Here is a 13,880-nt window from a genome sequence, read left to right on the forward strand (position 1 = left end):
TTGTAAAATGTAGGACTTGTATTGCATGTTTGAAGATCTTTATTCTGGATGAAAGCCACAAAAGAAGCCAGTGTCACATGATTTCCCAATATGCACCTACAAGCCAATTGTTCTGAACTTTGGAGAATGTAAACTGAACCCCTGAACAGTTGTTTTCAAATAAAATTTCAACTTTCTCACCTTACTTTTGAATATCTGGTGTGTTGGAGACATTAATCCTTCATAATTTCTCATATCTACTCACATGCCACCCCTCTTTCCTTTGACGGAGCCTGGAAAGAACTCTCTCTCCAAATAATACTGTAGTCTCAAATTCTTAGTTATCTAGTCTTTGGCCTTGAATACATTATGATATTTCAGTGGCTACTGACTCATTAAATCCCATCCCCTCCACCATTTGTGCTGTCCCTGACAATTGGAACAATTTCCCTTTGCCACCTTTGTGAGTCACATGATCAATCCTTCCAGACCATGGGATTTCAGATGTGAACACTTTGGAGAATAATTTATGCATTCATTTCCATCTCTGAGACACCACATAAAGCAGTAAGGAATGGTGCACTCTATCACTTAAACACCCCACTATTCAATGATCATCCCGGAAGCAAATAAGACACTTGGCTTCTCTATTCCACCAATATCATTTCTTAAAACAATCTGTGCTACCTCATTCACATGCTCCTCCAACAACTCCAATCACCTCATGAACTTCTTTGTTTCAAAAACAAAACTATCTAATCAGCTGCCTCTACTGCTTCCTACTATTCCCTTAACCCAGCCAGACCAACATGCCCGCCAGTTCTCTTTGTCTTAACCTTGATTAGAAAGTTTCCTCTCCCCACTATCTAAGTTAATTTTGTCCCTGAGACACACCCCATGTTCCCGAAACCCCATTCTGACAACCTGTTGTCCTGGCTCCTACTTTACATGCGCATTATTAACAGGTCTTTCTCCTCAGGCACTACTTCCCTCTTCTTCAAATCTGTCATCGATCAAGGATAAAATTAATTAATCCTTGATCCCTTTAAACTTATAAACTAGTGACATGTCTTGATCCACCCATTTCTCTTCATTGTCTTTGAACATATTAAATTTTTCCAAATCCATGTCCATCCTTCCTGTAATTCCTTGCTTGATTTCTTCCAGTCACGTTTGCTCCATCAAAATATGAACTGAGCTCTTGTCAAAGTCACAAATGTTATCTCATATAACTGTAACCAAGATAAACATTCCTTCCTCGCTATTCCAAACTTATCTGTTGCCTTTAATGTGGTTACCACATAAATATGCATCGTCACATCCCCATCTCTTATCCAGCTAGATGGAAGCAAACTTGTGTGTGATTTCATTCAAGTGTATCCTGTTTCAGCCAGAGAATCACTGACAGTGGCTTCTTGATCTGCTCCTGCACTATTACCTTCCATGTTCCCCAAGGAGCTTGGAGCTTGGACTGCACCCTCCACATAACCTCGCCCTTCCCCCTCCCCCCAACATTCTTCACCCACATGCTGCTTTTTCATGAATCCAGAATCATGTCAACTGTTCCCACCAAATCTCTCCTGCCAGTGATGAGGTCTACGATGATGAAACATAAGAAAACTCAACAGTACTTGCTTAAACACAAAATTCAGTACGTAAGTCTTGCATTGAAAGATTTTAGCCAAAATTGTACAGAACAGCTTAAATGTTTACTAAACTAAATTTTGCAGGCACTGAACTCAAAACATATTTTGATTTGTAACATGGATAATGAACTCCTAATTTTTAAGAGTGTATCATTGCAGACACTTGCATAATAAGGTTGATTGTTCTTAAGAATAAATCTTAGATTTGGCGTCATGTTGAATATTTACAAAAAAATTAATGCCACAAGTGCAGAAGTTTATACAGTACTAAGTCTATGCATTTCTGGCTATGTATTAAAAGACATGCATTCACAGGATGTAAGCACCACTGGTCAGCATTTATTACCCACCTCTAATTTCCCCTGACAAGGTGGTGGAGAGTTACCATCTTGCACTGTTGCAGTCCAGGGTATTAGGTACACCCAGAGTGATGTTAGGAAGGGAATTCCATGATTTTCAACCAGCAACAATGAATATACAGCAATGAAGTTCCAAGAAAGGACTGTGTATGGCTTGGAGGGAAACCTACAGGTGGAATAGCAAGGTGACTCACTGGTTAGCACTGCTGTTTCACAGCACCAGATACCCACGTTCAATTCCAGTCTTGTGTCACTGTGTAATGTTTGCACATTCTCCCTGTGTCTGCATTGCTTTCCCCCGGGTGCCCCAGTTTTCTCCCACAGTCCAAAGATGTGCAGGTTAGTTAGAATGGCCATGGGAAATTGACACAGGGGCTCAATGGGTTAACCAATGGAAATGCACGGTTACGGGGATAGGTGAGGGGGTGGGTCTGAGTGGGATATTCTTCGAAGGGTTGGTGTGGACTCAATGAGCTGAATGGCCTGCTTCCATACTGTTGCGATTTTATGTTGTGGGTGGATTCCCAATTAGGTTGTATTTCTGTTTGACCATTGGGCAATGTGGCAGATAGACAAATCAACAATCACTTCAATCATGGAAAACTATGTAAACTTTACTTGTACTTTAAGGGACCTATTGCTATGCAAGCATAATCATTTACAGAAGTATAATCCCATCCACTCTCAGCAAAAATGTTTTCAGAAAGTTTTTAAATGCAAATGATTTTCTATGAAGATAATGATTTTCTCTTCCTTTTAATGTTTCCACAATTGTGCTGCCTCCCATTTTCTAGCGTGGTATAATGTGCAGGATTTAGGTCTGTTGTTAACCAGGCTAATACAAATTGTCTCATAGGACATGACTGACTCTGTTCCATGAAAATGAATGCATGCATTAAGCTGGCAATTCAATAACATCCGCTCGCATTTGAACTTAAACAAACAAAGAAATGTAAATAGTGGAAAAGTGCATTTCATTCTCATCTTTGTGAACGAACATTGTGCAAAGACTCCAAATTACACTCCATGACAAAGCAACCAATGAAAGATTGGTTCAGCACTACTATCTTTTGCAGTGTCACAGAGTGGTGCAATCATTTTCCACTTTTCTGCCTAACCAGAATAAACAATAAGTAAATACAGCACAATCACATCAACACAGTTCAAACACCAATCAAGTGGCAGGCAAATTACTTTTGTTCCATTTCATCTTCTCTTCAATGCAGCATTATTCGAAGGACAATAACACAAAATCCATCTTAGAAAGTGAGTTCTGCTATTCTTGAAGTGTAGCATCTTTCAATTGCTATGATTGCCCCTTTCCAGGCATTGTTTTGATACTATTTTATCAAGGAAGCCAAGGAGGAAACATAATTCGACAAATATCACGATTGCTTTTATACAAAATGGAATTGGAACTGCTACACTGATCATTCCTAACTTTACCACAATCATATGAGGTTCTGATTAAACAGAAGATATTATTTGAGTCAGATTGCAAAGTGCGAGCAGATTTTCGATAGAGGTGAATCTTAGGCAGTTTCTCTAATGAGCAGTGAACCATCAGTTCTCCATGTGGGCGACAAGTTGAAAACCTATCTGATTATTACAGCATTAATCTGCTTTTGCATCTATTGTGTTCAAACAATTGAAAATAACAGCTCAGTCTCTCAATTGGCAAGAGGACAGTCCAATGTAAAATCAAATGTTAGGATCTTTTGCTCCATATAACTAAACAGCAATTTGCACAGATTTAGCAGACCACTGGTAGGCAATGTCAGAGAGTTTACAATTGACCTCTGTCTCTTTGTTCACTGTTCCTGATTACTGCACAATGAGCTCTGCAAAGGCATGGTTCGGTGCCCAGACGTTTGCAGCGGAGATTTCCTCTGTGCATTACATACAAGATAAGAAATGTATTCTTTATAAATCGGTTTACAAAGTTGTTGCACAAACATGTTATTTTCCCCTCCTCAAGGACATGATAAGCTCAGGCAATGATGTACATCTCACTTGAGTCAGCCTGCAGATAATGACTCTCCACAGGCTGCTCACGTAAGATGTTGAAAGCACGTGGAATCGGACTCTAGCATTTAAGAATGAGGAGGGGAAACTGAATGTCCTTGACATGAAAATGGCATTTTACCAAGTGTTAAATAAAGGACCCCTCATAAAATTAGAGTCAATGGGAACTGGGAAAAATTCTCTTGGAGTCATTGCCAGTACAAGGGAAAATGGTTGTTCTTTCGGAAGTCAGTCATCTAAAATCCAAGGCATCTCTGCAGGAGTTCCTCAATATGGTCCAAGGCCCAAAAGTCTTCAGCTGCTTCATCAATGGTCTTCCCTTCATCATTAGATCAAAAAGGGGATAGTCACTGATGATTTCACAATGTTCAGCACCACCTGAGATTCCTCAGATACTCGAGCAGCCTCTGGCTAAATCGAGCAAAATGTAGACAATACCCAGGCTCGGAAGGTGCCTAGTAATTTTTTTGAAGTTCACTCATGGGATATGGTATATCTGGCTTAGCCAACATTTTTATTGCTCATTCTAATTGCCTAATTGCAGATATGAGACAACCACTTTGCTCGGGGTCTGGAGTCACCTGTGCCAGACCAGGTAAAGAGGACCGATTTCTTTCCCTAAAGGACACTAATGAACAAGACGGCTTTTCTGACAATTGACAATGGTTTCATGATCATCAGTATATCCTTAATTCCAGATTTTTATTGAATTCAAATTCCAGCATCTGCTATGGCAGGATTTAAACCCAGGACCCAAGTGTCAGAGTCATATCCAATGTGAGAATCTTACCATCATCCCCCAACATTTATAGGCACTGCCATGGCTGAATTGTCCATTATCAACAGCTTGGGAGTTAACACTGAGCAGAAACTGGACTACCCATACAAAGATTGCAGCTGCAACAGCAGGTATGAGATTTGGAATCCAGCAGTGAGTAATTCTCCTCATCACTCCCCAAACGCATGTCCATTTCTACAAGGCCCAAGTCAGGAGTGTTCTGAAATGATCTTCATTTGTCTGGATGAGTGCAACCCCAAAAAAACACTCAAGAAGCTTGACACCATCAGGATAAAGAAGTCTGCTTCACTGGCAACACGTCTATAAACATCCATTCCCTCCACTACTGACATATAATATCAATAGTATGTATCATCTACAAGATGCACTGCAGAGATCCACCCAGGCTCCTTAGAAAGCAACTCCATCTCTCTAAGCCACACACCATCCCGACTTGGAAATAAAATGCCATTACTTCACTGTCATGGGGTCAAATTCCAAGAGCTCACTTCTAGCCCTTGTGGGTTTACTTACATCAAATGAACTGCAGTAGTTTGAGAAGCCAACAGACCAATGCCTTCTCAAGAAAAATTAGGAATGGGCAATAAATACCAGTCTAGCCAGCAAAACCCAGATCTCCTGAAGGAATGAAAAGATAGGTAGAAGTTGGATGGAAACACTGACAAAAATATCATTAACATGTGACAAGTGAAATTTGCAATGTGGCGATATGCATCAATGAATTCACTAACATTTGTTGATACATTATTCCTCTGATAATCCCCAATTATTTGAGTATCTGTGTTCAGCTACATTGGCTCCATTCCATCATTCATTCCTTCTATTGTTTTGTATCCCCTTATGATATCATCACTTTGAATCAAAGGAAGTCAAATCAAAAATCTCACTGAAGCTGTCGAGGAGCAAATCAACTCAGGTCATCATGTACATAAATCTCATTGCTGGTACAGATAATCAAAAAGGTGAATGGAATATTGTCTTTCTGCCAAGAAGGTTGGAGTTCTTTTTAAATGAGAAAATGATGCTTCCATTGCACAACCTGTGCTCAGAGAAATCTGCTTTACTGCTTTCACCTTTGGCTACCTAGCCTCGGGAAACGTACACAGTAATTCCCTTTGCAGGGTGAGGCATAAATCCAGAATGATACCAGGGCTGAAATTATGAAAGTATGTTTCATAGCCTGTTTCTCTTCTGTTTGTTTTCAATGATAATCTTTGAGATATTTAGAATAATAAAGGGATTTGATAGAGTAGACATAGATAAATAGAGTGATGATATAGATAATCGCTGTATTCTGTGAGATCTAACCTTGCTAATCAGTCTCCCAGGGGGAACCTTGTCGAACGCCTTACTGAGTAGTCTCCTTCCTATCAGACAGAAGTTGTGAAACTTGAAAGGGTTCAGAAAAGATTTACAAGGATGTTGCCAGGGTTGGAGGATTTGAGCTATAGGGAGAGGCTGAACAGGCTGGGACTGTTTTCCCTGGAGCGTCGGAGGCTGAGGGATGGTCTTATAGAGGTTTACAAAATTTTGAGGGGCATTGATACGGTAAATATGCAAAGGCTTTTCCCTGGGGTCGGGGAGTCCAGAACTAGAGGGCATGGGTTTAGAATGAGAGGGGAAAGATATAAAAGAGACCGATGGGGCAACTTTTTCACACAGAGGGTGGTACGTGTATGGAATGATCTGAAAATGTGTTGCTGGAAAAGCGCAGCAGGTCAGGCAGCATCCAAGGAACAGGAAATTTGACGTTTCGGGCATAAGCCCTTCTTCATTCCTGAAGAAGGGCTTATGCCCAAAACGTCAAATTTCCTGTTCCTTGGATGCTGCCTGACCTGCTGCGCTTTTCCAGCAACACATTTTCAGCTCTGATCTCCAGCATCTGCAGACCTCACTTTTTCCTATGGAATGATCTGCCAGGGAAGTGGTGGAGAATGGTACAATTGCAATATTTAAGAGGCATTTGGATGGGCATATGAATAGGAAGGGATTGGAGGGATATGGGCCAGATGCTGGTAGGTGGGACTGGATTAGGTTAGGATATCTGGTCAGCATGGACGGGTTGGACCGAAGGGACTGTTTCCATGCTGTACATCTCTTTGATTCTATGACTCTATCTAACTGGATGACATACAGGCTCAAAGGACTGAATGGCCTAACCCTCTTGCCTGTGTCATGACCTCAAACCCTCCTTAAAACCCATCACATTCACTAGTTCTGTTCTTTTACCCTTCATCATTTTGTTGTATATCTTTTCAGCATTCTGGCTAAGGGCTTTAGAATGTTATTCTTGTATTAAAGGTTCTATATAAATGCACATTGTAAATTGGTTTGTAAACTGATCTATTTCGGTAAGTACTGAAGTATGTCAGCAGCTTTGATAATGCATTTCTTTCTTCTAAAATCACACACCATCTGCTGTGTAAATAACATGCTGAATTAAGCAAATGCATAAATTGCAGGAGCAGTGTTTTGTCTGTAAACTCTGGTTTTATGCAAAACGTGTATCGAGATCTCAAAAAGACTGAGTGAGAGTCTGAGCAGTGAATGGAAAAAACAGCATGATTAAACTGAACATGTAGTAATTTAGGAGAGGTTTTAAAAGGATTATGGCTTTGTCAGAAACAGAGTAAGTCAAAAATAATCTTCCCTCACAGGTATTCCATGATATCCGTACGAACTAAATAACGCAATCCAGATTAAAACAAATTTGTGGTCAATGCAATAAGACATGTAATCATGGTTCTAAACATACAACATAGCAGATATCTGTGAAGCTGAATCTTCTGGATTACTGGATATATTTATACTTTTGGTGACTGGCAGTAAACTTAGTATTGTGGATGATCCACTTGTTATGTTCACAGGTTCAATTTATTTTCTGTTGTCTTAACTTGGGTGGGTTGTATAACAGGTGGCATTATTTCAGGCCATACTTAGCGACCTGTGCAAACTCCACACAGTCAGTCACCTGAGGCGGGAATTGAACCCAGGTCCCTGGCGCTGTGAGGCAGCAGTGCTAACCACTGTGCTGGGGCGGCATGGTGGCACAGTGGTTAGCACTGCTGCCTCACAGCGCCGGGGACCTGGGTTCAATTCCCGCCTCAGGTGACTGACTGTGTGGAGTTTGCACGTTCTCCCCGTGTCTGCGTGGGTTTCCTCCGGGTGCTCCCGGTTTCCTCCCACAGTCCAAAGATGTGCAGGTCAGGTGAATTGGCAATGCTAAATTGCCCGTAGTGTTAGGTAAGGGGTATATGTAGGAGTATGGGTGGGTTGCGCTTCGGCGGGTCGGTGTGGACTTGTTGGGCCGAAGGGCCTGTTTCCATACTGTAGGTAATCTAATCTAATCTAAATGACACATTTAGTCGATTAGGTAACACTGTTGACTGCTGGGTATGCTATTCCTGCTTGTGATCTCATAAAAATGATCAAGTTAAATATACAGCTCATCGTGTGATTTAAATTTTCATAAACACGTTTGTTTTTACAGATACAAATAACCAAGCTACTTTGGTCCAATATGTAAAATTCCTTATGTTTAAGGAGAGATAAAGGAGACCCTAGTTTTGCCCATTTATTGGGAGCACAAGAAGATGCACAACTTAAAACATATGATGGAAATACATAACTAGTGAGTGGATTTAGCAGACTGGTTTGGCCCGAGCTTGAAATTAAAATCAGCTATTTTATTGAAAATAGCTGAACGAACACCCATTTCAGATCTCTTTGCTCAATATTGAGCACCGTCAGCTATTTTCCACCTTCCCCTCTTCGAAATATAAATTGAGAGCTGCGCCACTATCTATGGTACTAACTTTCATCTGCAACAGGTACCAGCTCTGGAGAACATAACAAGTTAGACGACAGCGATAACAGTAAAGCGGCAGAAGTGGCATCTTGAGCCTGCTCCATCAAGCAATACAATCATGGCTGATCTTCTATTTTAACTCCTTTTTCTTGCTCACTCCCCATAACCCTTGAGTGATAACAATCTGGCTCAGTCATAATTACATTCGTTGATGGAACATCGATGAGAATCCCAAAGACTCACCCAACTTTTGGGTGAAGAAAATTCCCTCGTCTCAGTCCTGGATGATTGGCCCCTTTTTTTAAACATTAAGTAAAATATACTTTACTCATAAATGTGTAACAATGCATTGTACAACAGTTTGATAGATCAGTCCTTTTTAATACAGCACCTGAACTCTTTCGCTACACCCGCTATCACAGGTCATATTTATGCAGTACAATTATTTTTCATGTCAAACATTCTCTCATGCAGACAGTCTGAGTGCTTTTACACAGTTCCTGTTCCCTGGGGATGTGATGGAACATGGCTCAATGCATTCCAGGTTGAGCTTTTGCTGTGGCTGTCCCAAGATGTAGCGCTCCCATCAGGACATGGTTCTGAACATTAGACTGTGACAGTCAACAGCACTTGGTCACTGAATGATCGGTCCTTATCCTGAGACTGAACTCTTGTATTCCAGATTCCCCAGCCAATTGAAATAATCTCTGTATCTGTTGTTGTGGTTCTGTTCGCCGAGCTGGGAATTTGTGTTGCAGACGTTTCGTCCCCTGTCTAGGTGACATCCTCAGTGCTTGGGAGCCTCCTGTGAAGCGCTTCTGTGATGTTTCCTCCAGCATTTGTGGTATAGATTCAATCAATAAGCACATTGACCTGGACCCAATATACCGACCACTGCAATGGACAGCTGGAACTGACAACCGGAAGCAGCAGATTCAAACCACTACAAATGCCGGAGGAAAGATCGCGGAAGCATTTCACAGGAGGCTCCCAAGCACTGAGAATGTCACCTAGACAGGGGACGAAACATCTGCAACACAAATTCCCGGCTTGGTGAACAGAACCACAACAATGAGCACCCGAGCTACAAATGTTCTCACAAACTTTGAATCTCTGTATCTACCTTGTCTAGCCCTTTAAAGTTTGACACATTGCAGTTAGATTATCTCTTATTCTTCTAAGCCCTAGAGAGTATAGACCTACTATCCTCAGCCAGTTTACACTTGGGGTTAGACAAAGGCTTCCCACATGCAGCTTACTCCTTGGTGATGCAAAAGGATCAGGGTGATGTTTGTCAGTCTTATTGTGACAGCCTTTACTGCAAATTGATACGTGCATAGGCTCAAGTGTGAACTATTTCCACCTCACAAATTCAAATTAGTTTAATGTAAACTAAATCTCCTTAAATTTAATTGAGCAACCTATTCATGAAATGGATGGACAATTATGAATGTAAATCAGTGAAAACAAATCCATTCTCATAATCCTTACCCGTCCAATAACTTTTGGAAATGGTCCTCTTTGATTCTCAGGGAACGAAATGGGAGGAGCTATCAAAGATCTTTTCCTTCTGTGGAGAGTGGAGATGTTTCCAACCTTCAGGCTCTCCTTCAAACAGAAAAAAAAATCAAAAAAAGGGCTGTAGTGCGTACATAGGTATAACAAGTTTCATTTTTTCCTGCACAAAACAGTAATTTTTACCTCAGAAAACCAGGAATTTGAGAGAAAGTGGAGATAAAACAGTCAATAACATAAAATGCAACACATTAAATCAAGTTCCATCCTTTTGCAAATATATTTACCATTACACTAATTTTAAACAGTTAAGCCTGGACATGGTGTCTGTAAGTAACAGGATATGCTGACAAGATTAGCAATGAATTGTACGGGTTATTTAAAATGAGCGCAAAGGCTCATATTCAGCAGTGACTGGGTATTAAATTAATTATGCCTTTCACTTCAGTGAATGAGTTTCTAAAACATTAGTAACTCCAATATGCGGCATTGACAAAGTGCAGCAATCCCTTAACCCATTGTTGCATCGCAGATATAACTAGTTAGGCACAAACAATACAAATGATTAACAAACAGAACTACATTAAAAATTGATGTAACATTAGGCTTTGGAACAGGGGAAGACCATGTAGGCTTTGGGAAAAAGAGTTAAGGGTTTGTCAAGATGACTTGAAGTGAATATAATTTACTTGCAGTTTTCTTTAAATAGCAGTGCATAAAACTCTCTGTAACAGTATGTCCTATACAATTTCAGTTTGTGAACCAATGTTACACTTCCGCAACACAATAACAACAAAATTTTGATCACGCATCCCTCAATCATTTCTTAAAGCAACAGCATTTTAAAACCCACACTTGACACTACATAAACACTAATGAAGCAGTAACAGAGAACAGCAACTGTGATGAGATAAACTATGTTCATATTCCAAACTAAAACCCTACCCCAGAAATGAGAAAGATCTTAAACCTTAAAAGTGAAGACGTCATTTAAAATACTGACTAACCTGTTGGCAGCAATCTGGGAAAATCAACCATGCCCTTTCCTGCCCAGAAGTTAATTAAAACCAGCCTAATTAAATTGTTTTCCCACTTTCAAATTCACCACCTCCAGAACAGGAGACTCCACTCTGTTTCTGCTACCTGGCTAGTTTGCAAAACCTTGACAAGCTTGACCTTTCTAAAGCATTTACTTAACAAAACCAGTGCAAAAATAGTTCTGCCTGGTTACTGAATCATTTAACCCAAGAATGAAATATACTTAGATAGAAAATGAATATAGCAAATAATAAGTGATTCCTATTGAAAAGAATTGAGAAATTAACTTGCACCTGCACTTTCTGTTTATGACCTCAAAACATCCAAACGCACCTCATGGCCAGTAAGATATATCTAAAGTATAGCTGTCTTTGTAAACACCAAAAGCATGTATATGCAGCAAGATGTCACGAACAGCAAGGAGATGAATGACTATACGTTTTAATGATGTTTGTGAAGGGATAAACATTGGACAAGGCACCAGAATTCTCGAGGTCTTCTTGACAGAATTTTTAATTTCATTTATTTGATGAGTCAGACAGGTGGTTGAGTAAAAGGTCTTATCTTAATGATGGCATCTTTGATAAGTGTACTTCTGCCTTAGTACTGCTGTTTGATGATGCCAGTTCAATAATGTCCTTAAACCAGTCAGAAAAGCCTGCATTTACAATCTTCTGATTATTTGACCGTTAAACTATCTTTGGAAATAATGAAAAAGGCAACGCAATGACAAGGAGGTTTATTATTCATTTGTCCCAAATTAGGCACAGAGTGAATCGCCGAAGCAGAAATAATACAGTTGTCAATGCATGTTAAAATTTCATTAATATGTTTCATTCAATGTTTGTATATAGCCGATATGCTATTGTGTTGTTAACCATGTAAAATGCTTTCGACAACAGCAGTTTGAGTGCACAAAGTAACAATCACAATTATTTGTTAAATTTTGATAATGACTTTAGACATTTTAATTGTAATTTTAATTACAGCCTTTCACTTTAGTGTTAATTTTGCTTTTGTATTTGGGCTATTGTTACATTAAAATAGAAAGATTATAAAATTAAAATATAATTGTTGCACAAATCTAAGTACAGAACAAGGCTTGCAAAAAAAAAAACAATTTTGAAAGGACACAAAAAGTTGTACATTTCGGATGAGTTCACATGCACAGCTTATAGTGCACAAAGTAGAGTTAATTTTATTAAGCCCACAAAAGAACAGGATTGAATAATAAGGGAATATAGGTTTTATAGACATGGCAGTTAGGGTGTCTGCGAAGTCTATAGTGCAATTATGAGTTTTCTATCAAATTAATATTCTAAGAATGAATCGCGAATTGATGTTCTGTGAAAAAAAATCAATTTTATTGTAACAGCAATAGCTTCTCTAATCACAAGATGAAAATAATGGTAGATTATTTCTTTTAATATCTAAAAATATATCCAATTGCATGCGCAGTTAACAAAAAGGTGAGTCAAAAGTTGTTTTTTAAAGAAAAGGGATTGAATTTAAGTGTATAAAAAAAGGCCATCAAGCCTGTATAATTTCCTTGAGATGTCTGTAAGAGGAGAATGAACAAAAATTTTACTTATAAACTTTTTTTTGTGGTTAAAAATGCTCATTTCATTTTCCGTCTTTGCTAAAATATGTGCATTGTTCACAAATTTATATTTATTTGTAGTCATCCCAATTTTTTTACCTCATATCTTTGATCAATTTCAATTCTATTCACATTATTAATCTCTATTCAAAACCTGGTTACATTGCCTGTTAACATTTGCACATTTTCAAGCAATACAGGAAGTACCATTCAAATTTAATGATTGGGATAGGAAAAGGATGCTGCAAATGTGTTGCTGGTCAAAGCACAGCAGGTTAGGCAGCATCTCAGGAATAGAGAATTCGACGTTTCGAGCATAAGCCCTTCATCAGGAATAAGAGAGAGAGAGCCAAGCCGGCTGAGATAAAAGGTAGGGAGGAGGGACTAGGGGGAGGGGCGATGGAGGTGGGATAGGTGGAAGGAGGTCAAGGTGAGGGTGATAGGCCGGAAGAGCTTCTGTGCAGAGGAGATGACCTGGGGGGTGCAGTGAGAGAGGGACTCACTGAAATCCTTGTAGAGGGAGGAAGAGAGCTTCTTCAAGGAAGGCATCCTTGTAAGAGGATTCGCAGTAGGTTAAAATCTTCGAGTAAAAAATGAGGTCTGCAGATGCTGGAGATCACAGCTGCAAATGTGTTGCTGGTCAAAGCACAGCAGGTTAGGCAGCATCTCAGGAATAGAGAATTCGACGTTTCGAGCATAAGCCCTTCATCAGGAATAAGAGAGAGAGAGCCAAGCCGGCTGAGATAAAAGGTAGGGAGGAGGGACTAGGGGGAGGGGCGATGGAGGTGGGATAGGTGGAAGGAGGTCAAGGTGAGGGTGATAGGCCGGAAGAGCTTCTGTGCAGAGGAGATGACCTGGGGGGTGCAGTGAGAGAGGGACTCACTGAAATCCTTGTAGAGGGAGGAAGAGAGCTTCTTCAAGGAAGGCATCCTTGTAAGAGGATTCGCAGTAGGTTAAAATCTTCGAGTAAAAAATGAGGTCTGCAGATGCTGGAGATCACAGCTGCAAATGTGTTGCTGGTCAAAGCACAGCAGGTTAGGCAGCATCTCAGGAATAGAGAATTCGACGTTTCGAGCATAAGCCCTTCATCAGGAATAAGAGAGAGAGAGCC

General features: G+C 40.0%; 1 protein-coding gene across 1 annotated transcript in view; it reads right to left on the reverse strand.

Moving 5' to 3' along the window:
• The window catches only part of cdh13 (cadherin 13, H-cadherin (heart)), a 1,093,774-nt gene that overhangs the window by 683,684 nt on the left and 396,210 nt on the right, over positions 1-13,880 (reverse strand). Inside the window, exon 4 of the mRNA XM_060837989.1 lies at positions 10,108-10,224. Coding sequence (XP_060693972.1) covers positions 10,108-10,224 — 117 coding nt within the window. The remainder of the gene's footprint in view (positions 1-10,107; positions 10,225-13,880) is intronic.

This window comes from Hemiscyllium ocellatum, chromosome 17, assembly GCF_020745735.1.
Source record: "Hemiscyllium ocellatum isolate sHemOce1 chromosome 17, sHemOce1.pat.X.cur, whole genome shotgun sequence".
In the NCBI taxonomy this organism is placed as follows: domain Eukaryota; kingdom Metazoa; phylum Chordata; class Chondrichthyes; order Orectolobiformes; family Hemiscylliidae; genus Hemiscyllium; species Hemiscyllium ocellatum.